The 19,502-nt window shown below is 39.4% G+C and overlaps 1 protein-coding gene across 1 annotated transcript in view; it reads right to left on the bottom strand.

The window, feature by feature from the left end:
• The window catches only part of ZC2HC1A (zinc finger C2HC-type containing 1A), a 29,789-nt gene extending 26,900 nt beyond the window's left edge, over positions 1-2,889 (bottom strand). Inside the window, exon 1 of the mRNA XM_066332584.1 lies at positions 2,813-2,889. Within this exon, the coding sequence (XP_066188681.1) occupies positions 2,813-2,828 (16 nt within the window). The 5' untranslated portion in view covers positions 2,829-2,889. The remainder of the gene's footprint in view (positions 1-2,812) is intronic.
• Positions 2,890-19,502: the final 16,613 nt, after the last annotated feature.

The following is a 19,502-nucleotide window of genomic DNA, read 5'->3' as shown; positions in this document are numbered from 1 at the left end:
AACTACTTATGAATGGATTTTTAAGCTCACCTTAGCGATCACTATATTGTCAGCCAGAGCCAGCCTATTGCTCTATTTTCATCAGTAAATTAAATGAAAATTTATAAACAGCCAAACAGCACACAAGCTGCAAAGTAACAAATGCTGAACTAGCAACTTCAGTGTTAATATCAGATTTGTAACCTCTAATGACAAGCCTGAACTCATCCCTTTTACAAAACTTTAAAGATACAAACTTGATTCAATCTAACATTATAACAATACTGATAAAAAATAACCAAATAGAGCAACAGCCTTAAAGGAGCAACGAAAGTAAATTTTAGAAGAAACTTTTAGGTGACATAGAAACCTACTTTGCTATTTCACAGAACATTTAAACTTGCACGCTCACTTAAATAGTGAGAAAACGCAACTGCGACACTGAAAATAGTATTTAGCTTTTTAAATGTCATTAATACAGTTCCACATGCCAGCTATTGCACATTCATCTCCACTTTTCGAAAACGATCATTATAAACTGGGTAGAGCTCTTTCTTATTAATAGCATGCTTATATAAACCAAAGTAAAACAGATCTTTCATCTATAATGCTGTTCAGCAAGCAAAAGCACCACCTTCTGAGGCTGGAAAGCCCAGGACAAGCATCTTGATCCTGAGGGGATCTTCCACTGTCATAGACACACCAAGAGACTGCTGTCAACAGATAAAGTCCTGCCCTTCCCCATAACCCTCACACACACAGCAGCAAAGCACCCCAGCACCAGCCAGCTCTGGGAAATTATTTTACTAAGTGCTAATATAACGAGGCAGCAGGCTGAGCCACTTCTCAGAAGCTGCCCAGACTTCTATGTCAGATGGGTATGACTGTGCAATTGCACATCCAAACATAAATTTAACCAAAGATGGCAACCAGCAACGCTCTTCTGAGTTGCCAATGGAGCAATGACTGAATAAAAGCATAATACCCAATGAAATAATTTATTATTATTATTATTATTATTGGCTTTGCCTACATTTTTCTGTCCTAGGGCAACCTTTCTACAAAAACTTAATCTGAGCCTAAGCTAATATGCACAAACAGAGATAGCCTAATGTGAAAAACTGTAAATAAAAGCAAACCCACTTGCTTCAAATGTTTTGAAAACATGGCACAAAAGGACCCATAAAAATGCAGAAACTTGTTCTTCAATTTCGAGAACTTCTGCATTCAAGGATGCTGGAAAACAGTATGAGGTATGAGTGCTCACAAGGCAAGGACAGCTGGAGTTTTAGACATGACTTATTCCCTGTGCTATTCTGAAATTAATCTCAAGTCTTCAGAAGAATCATTTTACATGATGGAAAAAATGCTTTGGAAAGTACTTTCAAGAAAAGGTTCAGCAAAACATGAGATTTCACCTATGATTTAGCAGCTCCCTCCACTCCCAGTACCTTCTGAAATAAAAGCAAGATATAAACCATTTCCAACAAAGTCAGAAAATGGACAAATTTTATGAAAAGTGCCACAATTTTTTTCCAGGATTCTGCTGTTATCTGTAGATGCACTTTTCTCCTGTGCCCTGTAATTAAGGTGCTAGAGCTTACACAACACAGAAAGTATAGCTGGCCTTGGTAAATTAGCACACAGCCAAATCAATTGATAGATGTGCTGCAGATGATGTACAGGCTCAAATGCAGTCAAATGCATAGCTTACTGAAAATTAAGGCAAGCTCTCCCCTTTTGGAGATAACATACCATTGTCCTGAGAGCTGGAATGCCTGATAAGGCATTATTTTATAAACACTGGACACCACCTTTCAAATTTCAAAGACATTAATAATCAGCCAAGAATGTCAAGGGAATCAAAGAAATCTCTTGGGATTTTAATGCCAAGTTATGTTCAAATTTAGAGTTGTGAAGAAGTCACTAGGCTCAAGAACGGGGTCTGATTACTGTAAAATCTACTAATGACAGTACACAGGTATTCTGTTAAAATGACTTCAGTTCTCCAGAACTGTTCTAGAAGGGAATAAGAACAAAGGCTAGTTTGTGCTTACTCCTAATTAAGCGCTCAGTCACCTGGAGAGAAGTGGAGCATGGAAGACCTAATGACTGTGTTGCACAGTTTCTCAGAACAGGTCTGTATTTTTTAAGTAGTATGGTTAACGCAGCTCGCCAAATGCAGTAATGACAGGCCTAAAAAATGCTGATTGCAAGCTGTAACTTCACGAATTCCAAGCTGATATCGATGTTATTATGGATAACATCATCGACAAAAATTATGTTATTATTTCGGAGAGTAAAAACGCTTTCATTAATTCGACTGGCACAGGATAAAGTTGAAAACACCCTCTCAGCGAATTCATACCTAGTTTTCTTCACCGCACTGAACATCTCCCTAGCATGATAAGCGGATCTTAACACCCACTTTAGCCATCTGCTAGCAAAAAAAAAATAAAAAAAAAAAAAAAAAAAAAAAAAAAAAAAAAAAAGAGGCAAAGATGCCCGCCCGCAGGGGCCCGGGCTCGGAGCGCGGCCGCCGCAGGGAGGGGCCGGTGAGGAGCCGGGCAGCGCCCGAGACAAAGCGCGGGGAGCCCGCCCTGCTGCCGCCCGGCGCCGCGCAGGGGCCGCTGCCTCCCGCCCTTGTCCGCCGCCCCTTCCCGCAGCGCTCCGCCGCAGCCCCGCCGCCCCCCGGCACTCCCGGCCGCGGGGGCTCCGCCAACGGGAAAGGCGGTGCCCGGTCCCCGCTCCCACCGCCGCCGCCGCCCGAGCACGCCCCAGCCGTAACGCAAAGGACCCGCCTCGCCCCGGCTGCCCCGGCCCCGCCGCTCACCTTCCAGCCCCTCCATGGCGCGCCCCGACCGCCGGCTCGGGCTGGGCTCGGCTTCCGACCGCCGCTGCTGTGGCAACGCCGCCACCTCCCGGCCCGCCAACAACCGCCGCTCCCATTGGCCGCGCGGCCGCCACAGCCCCGGGCGGGCGGGAGCGAGGGCGGCCTCCGGCCCCGGCACCGCCGCCCGCCCCTCGCCGGCATCGTTCCCGCTCCGCCCCGCCGGGCCCGGGCCGTGTCCCCCGCCCTTAGGCTGCGCCCCTGGCTGGGTCTTCCCAAGGGAGCAGGGCACTGGGGCTGAGCATCTCCCTGCAGAAACCAGGCGTGTTCTGACTCGTGCGATCTGGCGGGTCCTGAAGCCCGTACGTTGAGGTTATGCTGTGATAAAGAATCTCCTTCCAAAAGCAGCTCTTGTATATGAAACACATGATCACAGAATCGTTAGGGTTGGAAGGGACTTCGGGGGATCGTCCAGTCCAAACCCCTGCCAAGGCAGGATCACCTGGAGCAGGCGATACGGGAACCCGTCCAGGTGGGTTTGGAATAGGGGGACACGCCACGACCTTCTCTGGACTTGAAGACCAAAGCGGCGCACATTAGGAGAAATGCCCGCGCAGTATACAAAGCATCCAGCGTCTCTGGATGGATCCGGGCAGCAGCAGGAGCGGTGCCAGGGACCCTCCACCCCCAGCACCCAGTAGCTGAACAGAGGGGTGCTGATATGTGGCCTTATTGGGTGTCCCCTTGCTTATGGGAAATCTAGGACAACTGCAGGAAAAACACAGAAAAAAAAAAAAAGTTTTCAGGTTCACGTGATGAAAATAGTTGTGGACAATGGATTCTCCCACCCTTTTTCCCTATGCATTATTTTTGTAACTGAAAGAGATGCTAATACAAGATTAATATCTTGACTGAATCTCCTGCTACAGGTAAACATTTGAGTATGGATGTTTTTGGAAAATAGTGCTACTATATTGCCGTTGGCTAATGAATATGCATAATGGTTGATACCTATGGAAATTCTTCTGTTCCTTTTACAAAAGGTCTCCACATTTTTAGCAACCAAAGCATTTCAATATTTCTTTCTTCAAGCCATTATTTTAGAATTACTTCTTAAGATCTTTTATCTGTCTTTCTTGTGGCAATATGCCATGAGCAACTAATATAGTTTTCTAATGTACAATAAATCTTATAGAAATTACTGCTGTCTTTACAGGCACGTGCAAATAATTTCTCTTCCTACGCTAGACAAGTTGGTTGATACAGATTCACTTGTCCATAGAATCACAGTTACTGTCTTTATCACAGCACATCTGTGAATGAAACACAAAGGAACAAATACATGAAAACTACATTAAATTAGAGATTAGGGTCATGTTGTTGTCTCTGCATCCTCTTAGCACAGAACAAATAGATCCACATGCTGCATGCCAAACAGCCAGCATGTAAACCATGACTAGTATATTATTAAAATCATCATTTAACCAAAAGCTTGGATATATATGGTAATTTCAGCTGCCATTTTTATAGTTGATTAAGTAAAAGTACATTTCAGATTTGCCTTTGGTTTCAAGAGTTTATGCTTATAAAATTACAGGCCATGCCAGAAGTATCTAGTTTGCCACCAGGTTGCAAAGTTCTAAACTTTGCAAATGATCCTTTAAATCTTTGGCCCAAAACTTTAATAAATCTATAGCTAGCAAGCATTTCCTGATAAACTGACCATTAGGATAGTGTACCAGAAGTGCACTTCCTTTCATAATATTTCCATATGTGGATTGCAAACTCAAAACCAGAGGTGTTCTCAGTATAGTGAAGGGTTTCATATTACAGCTGCATTTTGTTTGGTTTATTGTGGTTTGGTTTACTCTTTGAAATTTTAGGTTATTTTTGTTAAAAACAGGGACATGCATTAACTTCAGGTCACTCTCTTTTAAGTTTCTACAGTGTGGTGTTCGCATCTGAGGTAACTGTCAACCTCCGCAGCAGAGACTATAGAGATTTGTCTGTGTAGTTGATAGGATGTACAGGATCTGCTTGCCCATGTTGTCTGTCCCAGGGTAAGAGACAAGTGAATAGTCAATACCTGCCTCAGAGTAGGATTCTGCTGCAAAACTAGAAGGTTCTTTCAGCTCTTGTGGCTGCTGTCTGGACGTGTGTTGTGCAACTATAACTGTGGACAGCTTACTTTATAAAGGACTCCTGATGCTGAAAAGTTGCTGTCTTTTAACTGTGGTGTCTGTGTGGGGAACAGGGGACTAGTCTTCTGTGACCATAGCCACTGTACTACATTAAAGCCTTCACAAATTTACTTTCATACTGAAAAAAATCCCAAACCTGTGTTTTCCTTCTGTAGACCTGCTGTGCTAAACTCAAGTCTTTGATGCAATGACTTTCCTAACATATTTAGGAATTTTTTTCCCACCCGTACGCTAAATTCAAGAATTGCTAGTTAGCATTATATATGCTATTCCCAACATTTTTTCTGGCTTATGTATTTTATTGTTTACCTCTTTGATGGATTTATAGAGAATTAACATCCATTCTGTTTCAGTATTTGACCTGTTAGCCTAAACAATATAGAGATCTTCTGAACTGTCTTCAGAAGCTATGCTTTCCATTTCCATAGACACCATGGTACCCTTTATTGGGCCTGTTCCATGTTAGTGCATATTTCACGTGTGATCAGAATCTTAAACTGTCCCAGAGAGGTGATCTTACCACTTCACTTAGACTTCTTTGCCTCTGCTGGGAATATTTCTACTACATCTCAGGTTACATTTGCTATGCTATGGTAAGCCTGTTAGCACCAGTCTATATTTAGCTCCTCTTCCATATCAGTTGTTTTGTGGTGTCAGCAATGATGATAGAAATATTTGTCTCTAAAAAGTAATGCAGTCTGAAGAGCTACTGTCCTGAGTTGTTGGAGTCCAGGGCATTCCTTTGGACGCCCTGGAAGGTCACAGGCCTCGGCAGAGAGGTTTGGGACTCGAGCAAGAGGGTCTTGCATCTGTACAGTGGGTCTTGGAGCTGCACAGGGGGATTGTAGACCCTGACACAGAGCCCAGGGAGACACAGCCTTTGACTTCAGTCCGTGGAAAAAAGCTTCTAACACTGAGAGAAGAATTACAAGTCAAAAAGATGTGACAGACAGTAGTGTAGTGTGTCACCCGGTGGAAAATTTTGTATTTTAGGGTTCTTAGTATGGAGGTGAATGGAGAACAATATGGAGGGATTAGGGCGGTGCCCTGGCTTCTTCTTCTCCCTTGGCCTCCATCTCCTGCTGTGACAGTGGCACAAAGTAGTTTAAGGGGATTGGGTCAGAGTAGAGATGACGCTGTTGGTATAGGTGATAGGTATTGGCACATTACTGTAAATAAGACACATGTAATTATCTGTCTAAGAGGACAGCGACCTCCCATCGAAGGGAGAGTCGTCCTGTGTCTGAGCAGCAGAACACCTCGGCCGGGCACAGAGAACATTGTAAGATAAGAATTAATAAACAATGCGAGAAACCAAGAGAAAAACAAGACCTTTAAGACTCCATTTCATTCTCACATCTGGCTCAGGACCTTCAGAGGTAAGAGACTCTCTTGAACCATCACCTGAATCTCACTGCCACTAAAGGCACAGTTTTTAATTTTTTCTTGGTAAAAAAAGGAGTTTGCCCACAGCGGTAAGTTGCAAGAGATAAATTATAAGTTTGTGATAAATTGGAAAAAACCATTTTCCCTGTGGTTTGTGGGCATAGATAAAAGTTACAGGTTAGTCTAGATCGCTGGTTGCATAAGTCAGCATTTTCAAAAGTGCCTAGAGACATGGAATCATCAGTCTAAGATTTGAAAGTGTCCTGAATTTCAAAACTGAGGGATGCAGTGGCACCAAATCTTTCTGCCAGAATCTGTCAAGGCCTCTTGCAGAAGAACTGGAGGAGGACTGTCCTCACAGGTCCCAGGTGTATTACTGAGATGTAAAATTGTCTCTCTGTTTGCTTATAGCTGGTAGATGTTTATGGCTGGCACAGCCTGACTGGCAACAATAAACTCAACACATTTCCTATGTGTAAGCCCTATTTGTCATGTAACCACTCTTGTGTGAGAGATACCTGGAAAGGTAAAGGATATATTTGGCAAAATGCAATGTGAAAAAGCTCTGACATTTAAAAATGTCCAACCATCACCTCAGGTACAGGGGGGTTGCTGTGGGAAATGGGCTATGAATCTGATAAGTAGTTTAGACAGGCCAAGAGGAGCTGCAGAATAAATGTGGCTTCCTGTATATATCGATATAGAAAAATCCCTACACTGTACTATTCCAAATCTTTAGTCACTTCAGGAAAAGGCTCGGGGATCCAGAGTTTTGACAATGCCTTGTCCTTGGTTTTTGCAAAGCAGTGTGAATCATTTGTTTGGGGCAGAAGAGTCAAAAAACTAATAAGTCCTGTAAAATTATCAGAATTTCATTAACATTCCAAATGCTCTTTTCACCATTTGAATCCCTGTCACAATGATTAAAATCTTTATAAAAAATCAAAACCTTTCCACTATCTTTCATGTTAATAATGAACAGTGGATAAAGAGGGATCTCCCAAAGTGGTATTTTAATTAATACACTTTGCACTATAACTAGCTTCTGGGAATTCAGATATGCTAGCACAGGGGGACTTTAAATTTTAAATATTCCTAATAAGCTTTTTCTTACAGTTAACATTAATTGAGGACTACAGACAAGAGTGATTACTCTCCTACTAAAATAATTCCTCAGTTGAATTCCTGCAAGAATGCCTTTTGTTCTTTTGTGGGTTATAGTCACAATTTATATTCAGGAACGGAGTATTGTGATTTTGCTATCAATCTTTTTAGCAACCCATTTTTTTTTCCCAGTACAGTTTTATAGTTTTGTTTGCTGTGCTTGTCCCAGATTAGATGGAATGAGACCAGAGACCACTTACCAATAAAACTTGGTAAGCAGTACTGGACTAAGCAGTTTCTGCTCTCTCAGAACATGTGTTGCTCAATTTATAAAGCTGAGTCTAAACTGAAAAAAAAAAAAAAAAAAAAAAAAAAAGAGTAAATGAGTTATAATAATGCTCAAAAGACAAAGAAAATTTGAGTTTAAATTCTAGGTTGCCAGCTGTTGGGTAGATTTTTTCCCAAGCTGAGTAGCCAGTAATAGAAGGAGACCAGGGACTGACTTTATCGCTGGATGTAGTACCTCTGCTCTTTCCTTATTTCCATATATTAGCTTTTGCTTAACAATCTTTATATGTTGGGATAATGTTTTCAACAGTTCTACTAGCAGGCTAGTTTTTAAAAAAATAGGAGGGCAATTCAGAGTATGGAATAACTAAGCCAAACAAATTGACTTTTGGTAAATCCCCTACACTTTGTGTTTAATTTCCAACACACTTCCATCCTTCAGCTTGCTGGTTTATAAGGCACAGCACAAGTCAAAAGTCAGAGATTACTGAGAAACAAAACAATGCTGCAAAGCTGATTTTGCAAAGCCAGAGAGTCTCACAAAGCACTTTGTGTTTGTCTTTCCTAAATGCTGACTTAGAAGATGGACTTTGCTAGGTAGACATGTAAAGCTTGGGTGCATCTATGTGTTGTATGAACAAATTGACCACCCAGCTGGTGAAATATTCTGCTCTTCTGGAATCCTCAAAATGCCTTGCATGCTAAATAAAATAAAATTTATACATCTGTACCATGATTCTATCAATGATGTGAGGTGATTTCACCCTTTAAGGCAAAATTTTAAAATTAAGAAATTAAAATGACATTACAAATTAATCTATGTTTATATTGTAATTGGTAGTGTATTTCTTCACCGTGCAGAGGAATAGGTTATATTAGATCATGGTAAGACTAGAAATTCTGGCTGAACTTAGATTTTGTTTCAGAATAATATATCTTGAAGGGATAGATGGAATAGTTTCCTTTTTCATTTATTGCCTAAGATACTCAGCTTCTTTCCCAGAATGTGATCTTGTGATCCATCTATTTTTCAGCAAAAAACCTGGACAGATTATGCAGTGCGTATCATCCCTTATCAGGTTTGCAAGATGTGGCTGAATTTGCACATTTGCAGTTCTTTGAGAATACATGTCCATGGATGTACCAGTAGAAGTCCTTCTTAAATGAATTTTACCTGAGAGTTTTGCAAAGAAAGAAAACATGAAAGTTTCATCTAGTTTTAGATGAACATTTCATTTTGTCTAATCCAAGTATCATTAAATTGAAGAGCTTTTCCTTAAGTTAAACAAAGAGCCCAGTCAATGAATTCTCCAGGCCTGTTCTAGTTGTAGCTGATATCACAGTTGTCTCTTTTTATTTTTTCTTTCAAAGCCACAGCCTCATTATGTTTCTTTGGCCTTTCTCTCTCTGTCTCTTACCAGTAAAATTTGTGCATGGCCAAGGTAAGAATTCTCTCTGTCTCATAATGATTTCTGATTTTTTTTCCCAAATGCTAGGTATCTGCATGCCACATGTTGTTTTCTAATATTTAAGATGTGTCAGTGATTACATCTACTGAGAGTGTGGCATGAAAACTGATGCTCCAGCCTCTCTAACACCCAGGTCAACGGGGTATTGCAATCAATTTCTTTTAGATATAGATCAGTACACTGGAAGTTTTCAGCAAACTGAAAGTAATCATGGCAAATGTGGTGGCCTTCAGTCTGATTTACTCTGAGATGGCTTTCTCTGTAATAGTTTGCTTTGCTATGTAGTTAGATGCTTGGATAAAAAAAATAATTTCACCATATGATACAACTCCATTGATCTTTCCAGCTTCATATGAATACTTATGGAAGAATCTTGATACATTTGGCACATAGTAGATTGTAAAATGTTATTTGTAGTGATGAATGGTTGCTCATGAGTAACTTCAATAATTACTATAGATTTTATTATAATGAAAAAAAAATTACATTTTATTTTCTAATTTGCCATCTGATAGGAAATTTTCTTTTCCATATCTTTATAAAAACTCACCTAATATACACAGGCTTGAGCAAGAAACACAGAAATATTAGTTCATACTTTCACTTTTGGGAATGGGCCCATCAAACTGCATCATACTGGAATATATCAGCAACTGGGCTGTGGCACAGTTCTATTTTTTATCACAGAAATCAGAAATGCAGGGGACACATGCTAGATCAGAATAATTTGCAGAATATATTCTTAAATATTTCATGCCATTTGATCAAACTGTAGAATTTAGAGATACAAAAAAATCTTTGATTATTTGATTCACTGGATACTATTTGATTAGACATCGCTCTTCCTTGATTCTCTTCTTTGGTCTACTGTGAAATTTCATATTGATTCAAAAGATTTACATATATTGATCTCAGAAATGGAGTTAAGGTTTCTGTTTTTATTCAACAGCATGAGACACTTTGAATTCAGCTCCTGATTTTTTTCTAAGATACTGAGTGTAAAAAAAATTATATTTGGATATAGAAGCTGTTACTTATGAGGATAATATCCAGCAACTATGGGAGGTTTTGGATCTCAAGCCATTACTGACACTGGCAGAGTAAGACATGGAAAGAGGAAATGAAAGCACAAAAAACCACAAGCAGAATGAAGAGCTGAAATAGTCCTCTCTGCCTCTTGCTGAAAATCATCTTCCTTTTCATTGAAGAGAGGCAAATATTTGCAAAATAACAACTTAAGTATGTGATTTTGTTTTTCATTTAATAATGGGCACAAAGGAGATTTTGCGAATCAATGTATTCCACATTGATTATAACATTTTTTTTTGTTTGTTTCATTTTCCTGATGCCACTCTCATGATATTTGTGAGGATTTTGTTGATTTTAAGTGGGATTCAATTTTATTTTCTCAACAGATTATATATAAAATAAGATAAAGTGGGTTGGGAAAAATTCCTCCAGTAAGTATTTTTTTAAATTTTGTGTTTTTGTACATCAATATTTCTTATGGGACTCTTCTTAGACTTTAACATATGAACATGTTTTAAGTGTTCAGTAGATTTTTGTGTCCATTTGGGAAGGCCATTTAGATCATGAACATATCAGGTGGTTCCAAGTCTTGTCAATTAAAATGCAAAGGAGTTAGTCAGAGATCAAACACAGGCAGTAATGAGAGAAAAAAAAAGTGTTTTGCTGGCAGGCACTGCTGGGTGTCTCTTTCCTTATTGATTCCTCCCTTTGATTTTTCTTTAAATACTTTTGGAGAACTAATTCTATAAAAAGTCTAATTAAAACGGAAGGGAGAAACAAGGAACTGAAACTGAGCTTTAAGCCAAATTTTGTATTTTTGGATAAGCTTTTTGTGTGTATCTCTATGCAACTAAGCCAGCAAAAATCTGTTACAGCTCTGGGATACTGCTTACACTTCCTGAAGATTTTGCAATACAGAGTCCTCTTACCTACATTTCTGTAAACCTCCTTCTGATTCTATAGACCACTTAATTCAGTTTCCACCAGTGTGAAATTCTTGATTTTTGTGGACTTAATTCATTAGCAATAGAACAGAAAGAGCTAGCTTAGCAACGCTGTGCAACTGGCAGTTCAGGGAGAAACCCCTCTGAATTCTACTACTCCTCTGAGTACTTTAAAATCAGTCTCTCGTGTTACTTTCTTGGCTTGATTTTCTCTCAATATTTCAGATTAGGCTATTTCCTAAGTACTGTCTCCAGGTATTCAAACATCTATTTCCAGAATTTTGCTCTCAATAATTGCTCCTGCAACCTCAGGTTCTTCACTTCCCTCTCATCATTATTTCCCTAACTGATTTCTGTATTGTAAGCAGAATCAAATGAGGCCAGCTCTTCATTTGCACTTCTGATAAGGCTTGGATGACTATATCTGTATTATCCTTGTATGCATTTTATGCACCATAAACAAAATTTGGGGCAGCAGAGTCAGTAGAGACTACTTGTACCTACCTTTTCCTGAAACCAAATTTAAGCATACAAATGTGATTTGATCTTGTAATAGGAGATTCTTGGGCATCTCAAAGTACCCCAAGTTCACTCACCTGTCCAGTGTCCCACATAAAATCATCATATGCAATTGGGAAAGGTGGAGGCTGTTCAGCCACGTCTTGAGGGAGCTGGGGCTGTTTGCACTTCAGATGAATATGTGACTAAGTGAGTTTCAAAGTGCCTGCAGTAAAGGGAGACAAATGTGGAGATTTGCTTAGAGCATGGTGGCTGAGTCACTGTAAAGCAAGCCCCATTTATGTCTTACAAATCAGCACTTTGCATACCTGCTGAATATAGTCTTTAGCCCATATTTACAGATAGACATGCCCTCCCTGCTGACCAGTCCTGCAGGAAGTCTTGGTGTCTTCCCCCTTATGTCAAAGAGAGAGAATGACATCCTGGACTGCACTGACAAAGCATTTCCAGCAGGTGAAGGGAGGAAACTGCTGCTCTACTCAGCCCTGGTACTCAGTACCAGTGAGATCTGGAGTACTGCATTTTGGATACCCCATTGCAGCAGAAATATGGATGTACTGGGCCTTCCAAGGGGCAATCAGGATGCTGAAGGGACTGGAGCATCTCTCTGATGAGGAAAGAGAGAGCTCTGAGAGAGCTAGGGCTGTTCTGAAGGGAAGGCTCAGAGGGATTTCATGAATGTGTGGAAATACCATATTTGAATGGGCGAAGAGTACAGAGCCAGGCTCTTATCAACAATGCCCAGTGATGGGACATGGGGCAGTGGGCACACAGCAACACACAGGAGGTTCCTTCTGAACATCAGGAAAGAGCTTTTTACTGTGAAGGTGACTGAGCACTGACACAGGTTACCCAGGGAGGTTGTGGAGTCTCTGTTCATGGAGATATTCAAAATTCCCCTGAACATGGTCATGGGCAGCCTGCCGTAAGGGGCCCTGCTTGAGCAAAGGGGTTGGAGCAAATGACCTCTGGAGGCCCCTTCCCTCCTCAACCATCCTGTGATTCTATAATTAATTTCAAACATAAAAGTCCAGCACAGTTCCTGACAGAACCTGAATATCCCCTTGTACTATTATTTCTATGTCAGAACTACAGTGTTACATGAATGAGTAGATATCTCTTAGGTCATTCAGTTTCCCTACATTCAAACCTCAAACTTTTTGGATCTTAGACCCTGTACTTGAATTGTCATTTTAGCTCTTTCCAGTTCTGTACTTCCCTCAAAGTCCTCTACAGAAATCTCAAGTGTAATTTCCATCAGCTAATGTGTTCAGTCATCCATTATCTTAATCAGTCATCTTTTGTGTATGTTATCCTATAGTTGTGTGCGTGCCAGTTTAGTTAATATGCTTGATGCATAAACATCTGGTTTGCTAACAAAATTATTATTATTTCTGCCATAAACAGAAACAAAAATTAGAAGCAAATGCTGCCACTGACATTCTTTGAGGTAATTGGGTTTTTCTTTGCCAATGGCTTACAATTACTGTGCAGCTATTTTTGTATATAACAGATTTCATAGTTCTAGTAGAAGGGATGAGGTCACTGTTTCATATCTATGGAGATATGGATCAGCATGCAGTATTCTACTTGATGCAGTAATTTACAGGAGCTCTGCATTGTTCCTGCTTGCACTGTGAATTCAGAAATCTGTACTTGCTATCAAAATAGCATATGCATACCCTTTAAGGCAAATTCTCCCTCTTTTTGTTTGCTGAGAAATTTTTGTTTGCAGAGAAATTCTTTCTTTCCTGGTACCATTTCAAGGCTTTTGTTTGCAGCTTGGAAACTCCTTCCCTTCCTAGTTTGAAATATCTTTTTAATAGAAAGCATTGCATATTTACGAAATATTCCCATTATTGCTATGGATCATTAAACTGCCATGAAAACAGCAGAGAAGCTGAATTAGGATGCTGATGTGGTACAGATGATTTATGTCCTTACGCTTCTTTTAGTAATACTTTGTGAAGTGATATTGACAGACACAAGGTTTTCTACATGCAATATGATTGTAGGCCTTGACAAGGAAACTCTTTTAGCTTTATTTTCAGATAGACAAGATTTTTCTAGAAACAAAAATTCTTCCTTTCCCAGTAAAGGAGAAATAATCACTTTTAGCTACAGTTCTTTTAAATGACCAGTAGAAAGCCTTTGTGTGAGTGGAAGGACATCCTTAAAAATATGAAAAAATTTCTTGATCCAGTTAACTGCAAGCTAAATAATCAAGACTGAACAGTACTATCCAACCAAAACTAAGTGAAAACCAGGTACTTGATATGGGTATGGATTGTTATTGAATATCAGAATAACAGAAGCTTATAGTGCCATTTTCTCACAGCAACTCCATAATTCCAGAAGTATTGATAAAGGTATAAATTATTCTCTATGCTTGAGAATAGATGTGAAATATCATTTTTATATGTTTTGATCATGCTGTATATGACTATTCATCTATCTGCTGTAGGGTAGAAAAAAAGACTGCAAAATTTTTTTTTCAGGCTCTGCCTTTCATTTTGCAAGATGTGAACTTTTTCCCCTTAATGATAACTCGAAAAGTTGTTCTTAAAAGGCTTGACCTGGGTGCTTGATTTTCTGTCTAAAGAAGGCTACACCCACATAATTGGTGTAGGAAAAAATGTGACCCCTTGTTATCAGCAGATACTGAAGGTCTATTTTATCCTTTTGTGAGTTCAGTATGTCCCTCCAAAGCCTGAGATCTGACCTCACATTCTTACAGTTTCTTATGTTATTCTGAGATTCTTATAGTTATTATGCAAATCTTTCCTTCATTTCAAAGAAGAGTTTGCTTGAAGTACTTGTGCAGAGATGCTCTTGTTCTTTATTTGAGGTGAATTCCTAAAGCTGTAGAGGTTCAGTGCAGTTAGGAAAATTATAAGTAGGAGTAGAGAGTGAAACAATGACCTAGTCAAATGTCATTACAAAAATTCTATTGGTATTTGCCTAACAACCCTCCTGAAATCCAGACAGGCCCTTAAAAGTACTCCTTTCCCTTCTTTTAGCAAAGGCATTCAATCCCAGAGCTTTTTAGTAAGGCATGAAGGGACTGCTCCACAGCCTTCTCTTCTACACTGCTTAAGTAACCAGCAAGACTTACTTAGTTCGCAAGGGTTCGCATTCTTTATCCAAATTTCTATCTTAGTTCGCGTTCTCTATCCAAATCTTACTAACAGGTTACAAAAAGCATGTGTCATCAATTATAACTGTCATAACTGCAATAATCTATTGTAGCTTTTTCATTAGTGATTGCTTCCATATTTGGTAGCCTATGACTTGGTCAAGAACTGTGAGGGTGTTATAAATACTGGGGAATTAATTCATGTTTTTATAAAATATACTGTATCAAATACCTCTACCTCCACAAAATAAAAGTGATGATGCAACTACAAGCTCTTCCAGGAATAGGGGAGCCACCCATCTGCAACACAAACGAGGGTGTCCCCAACAGGAGATGAGTCCTCTCCAGAGATGGGATTGCCAACGAACCAGTGATCAACACCTGATCAGAATCTTATCTACATCAGACTGGGTGGGCATGCGAATGCCAGGTTCCCTAAATGCAATCAGAAACCTCAGCCCTGCCCAAAAAACCCATTCATCAGACCGGCAAAGGAAGAGAAAGGGAATATGAATACGAAACACTAACAGAGTGAACAGTGAAATGAGGCTATTTCGCCTCTGGCAAGAAAAACTGTATAAAAGTCAGCCCTGCAAAGGCAGACTTTGTGAATGGGGAGGGATACGGCACACTGCCGAATCTGAGGTTCACCCAGTATCGATCCCTGGCTTGATGCTGTCCAGTTGATTTTGGCTTTTTCCAAAATTCCTGTTTCGCAATATTTTCCAATAAAATGGCATATTGGTGAAGTTGGACTGATCATTTATTACAGAGGGGAACAGAGCTCTCTCTGCAGCAGCCTCTTCCAAATGAGACTTTATGGAAAGTGTTAACATTAAATCTTGTGCCGTCAAAGTGACTGTGTAGTCCTTTGGCATCTAAACCTCTGCCCAGAGAGGATGTTCTGCCTGACTGGCTGTGCTGCCTTTCTGCTCAGGTCTCCAGAAGTGTAAGTTGTCTTCGTTTTGGTACTGGCTTACAGGACTGGCTTACAGTCAGTCTTTTACAGTCCTTCTTTCCTTAGTGCAATATAGTCAAGCAAAATGCTTGAGAAACTTGACAAGAAATATTTTTTGTAAAAAAGAGGAAGAAGACACTTGTTGTGATCTTAGTATGCATTCATCTGCTATGTGACTTCATAACTTGTGAATGCTATGCAGCATGCATCTGCTATGTGACTACAAATGGCTTTCTGAAACTCTTAAAGAAGAGGATCTCACTCTGTAACTCAGGCTTGGAAGACTTAAACTATGAAATGGGACATGGTGAAGTGTCAAAGAGGGAAGGTTCATCCACAGTTATTCAGAAAAAACTAAATTCCGACTTGTCTGTCTGATTCTTGGAAGATGCTCCTCTCTGCGATGTCTGACCTGCTGTTGGAAAGGTCCAGTCCCAGCTGGAAGAGAAAGACAACATTTTCTGTGATCAGCAGACTGGAGACAAAGACCAAGATTTCTAGAACCAGAGTTGCTAGTGATACGTTTCAGAAAGAAGAATGAGGCTGGGAAAGTCAGAGGAAGGGTCCTCACAGAAGCACAAAATAAGAGCTGTCATTGCAAAGAAATCTAACTGTTCTGCCCTTTCCTTAAAAACGCTGCCATAAACCAGAAACTTGAACCCTGAGTGTGATGCTTATCAAGTTTCCAGAATCTCTCTGCACACTGTCTGCTGTGTTCTCTGCTTTATCAATATTTTAATTTCCAAATGTCCTCTGTCATCTCTTCTAAAGCATTCAAATAATGAAATATTCCTCCAAGAGATCTCACATATATTTACTGTAATTAAGTGTAACTTGGAAGTACACAATGTTGACAAGGTTACCTTCCTCTTTGCATATTTTGAGTGAACAAAAATTGTGGAACAGTTACCAGACATTTCTTGGAAAAGATCTGGTCTGCAGATCTTGGTCCTACAGGGAAGTAAAACTACTGTCTGTACCAGATCTCTGTTCACATTCAATCTAATGGTTTCCATTAGACGGAAATCACATCTGCTGTCCTATGAAGCCCTAGATTTGGACAATGAGAAAGTCAAGTGTACTGATGATATCACGTGACCTCAGAAAATATCATTAATAAGTTCCAAAAAAGCACCATGTTTCTGGTAAAAAGGATTTAATGTATGAGACCTTCCTTTTTACCCTTACCAGTAAAAAAAAAAAAAAAAAGGTGAGGATGATGTAAAATGGTGTCATTACTCAGGTTCATGGGTATGTCAATCAGAGGGGTGTTGTCCTGAGGATAAAACTTGGAAGCGTATAGAAAGATGTCTGTTGCTAATGTGTACCATTATGTCAAATTGGTTAGTTGCCATGTATTAAATATATGCATGCAGTGATCCTATTTTTTACTGTTATATGGATTTCACCACAGTTCCATTTAGGTGAATATATTGTGAGAAAGTTTTGCATAATCAAGTTATGATGAAAGAAAAATGAACTCAGTATTATATAATAAAAACAATAGCAATAATAATAATAATATTATTATTATTACTCTCATGACTTTAAAGTCTCAAAGCTAAATGCCAAATAAATATGAGGGTAATGAAAATAATCAAGATTTTGTTTGAAGAATGGGGATTTTGTTAGTGTTTCAAATGTATTGTTTGCTCTTCTGAACTTTCAGAACAATATGTTATTTTCAGATACTGCGATACAGCTGTAAACAGTAGCAGTATTTGTAGTCATATATTCAAAGAAAGAAGTAAGCTCTGAAATATCTTCACTGGATTCTGTTAAGGGTAATTTTCTAGGATATAGACATTTTGGATTAAAAGGAACCCCAGTACACCGCTGGATACCTCCTCCTCCCGTTCACTGATGGACATGTAGTAGCAATTTTCAGCAAATGCCCTAAGAATAAATGTATCTATGCATAGATTGAGTTCCTGAATATGAATCTGATTTACAGCATGGGTTTGACAGAGAAATTACAGGGTACAGTCAATTCCTGCCCTAAAAGCCAATAAATAAATGTAATATTCTCTTCAACACCATTACCCTAAATTTACATCACAAGAGCTGAATTTGCCTCAGCAGTCTCACATCTACTCAGGAACAATGGATTTTAGAGAGATGGAGTCAAGGGAAATTGCCCACTTGTAACTTTCTTTTTTCAGATGACCACTTAATTTCAGTATCTCACTTCATCCATTTCTCCAGCCATCCTTGCAGATTTATGGTATACTTTTCTGTCTCATATACCTATGAGTCATATACCATATGTCACATATATATGCACATCAGATAAATCTTTCTGTTGAACACAGCTAAAATATAAGTTATATTTTTTCTTATTAGTTATAAATATATTTTCTTAGTGGAGAATAGGTCTTTATTTTTAAAAATGTTGTCAAAATATTTGTTTGGAATACTATAAAAGCCACTGCCATGTCAGAAAAGGATTAACTCCAAGGATTTTGTAGATATCTTTTTCTTCTTCTGTTCCCAGACTTCATTCTTCCAGTCGCATGTTTCTCTTGGTAAAGGATGTTTGGAGTTTTTTTATGAACTATGAACATCATACATGAAAAAGGCAGGTTGTGTTATTAACTTAAAAGACCCTAGGATGGAGGAGCAGTGAGTAACTGACAGCTTCAAAAGCAGCTGTTTGCCACTAACCTCTCCCAAAATTAGCCTGGAATATTAATGCCAGAAGGAAATCGGCTCCTGGATGCCAACGCTTAGTTGAATAGTTATAGTTTTGGAATGTTTTATTATTCTTGTTGGACAGAAAATGTTGGTTATATCTAAATTTCAGATCAGTTTTGGCTTGTGATCTCTCCCGTGAGAAGAGTTAATAAATGTTGTGCTGTGTTCACGAGGAGGAGGCAACTCTTGCAATTCTTTGTCCTTTGAGGATGCCTACACTGACCCTGGGTTATGGGCATAAGAAATGGGTCTGCAGAAGTCATATGCTTGTACATAAGCCTGTGAAAAATAGCACAAAGTGGTGTCTAAGACCTGCTTGTCAAGGATGTAAATTACTCCTTTTGAGCTTGGGATGCCTTTCTCTTCTTTGGCTTGACTGCTGTTATTTAGTATGTAAATTCCTTTGAACAGTTCCCTTTGAAGATGAGATTATCAATTCTAGTCTTTTTCCTTAAAAAAAATAATCATTGTAGTTTTGGATCCATTGTGAGGTAATCTAGTGGTTATGGCATCCACCTGGGAGAAGGTAAGTAAGGCTTACTTTTTACACACTGGGGAAATACTTTTAAAGGAAGTCTTGAGAATCTCAACACCAGAATACTTTCTTGTCTAGAAGGTAGATGGTGGAGATTCAAAGCCTCAGACAAAGCATGGGAATTTAGCTAAACCTTTGATGCCATGGATCAAAGCTTTATATTTCAAACTTTTGTGGAAACAGGCACTACTGCTACATCCCAAATAAAGTGATGTCCTAGGAAGAATGACTCTTAGATTGAGACACAGTGTATTGTCATGATCATCTGGCCTTTGTTTTTTTCAGGTATGCTTCAGGTGCTTTCTTTAAAGAGCAAAATGCCCCAAAGTTCCTGTCGCTTTCAACATGAGGAAAGAGGAAGAGATCTCACCTTCAGCCACAAAGGGACACGACATCTGGACCTTGAGCTATGTTCAGGACACTTATTTAA

This window comes from Sylvia atricapilla, chromosome 1, assembly GCF_009819655.1.
Source record: "Sylvia atricapilla isolate bSylAtr1 chromosome 1, bSylAtr1.pri, whole genome shotgun sequence".
Classification (NCBI taxonomy): domain Eukaryota; kingdom Metazoa; phylum Chordata; class Aves; order Passeriformes; family Sylviidae; genus Sylvia; species Sylvia atricapilla.
Note: the sequence above shows the minus strand (reverse complement) of the source record. Positions and strands in the feature narration are given on the sequence as shown.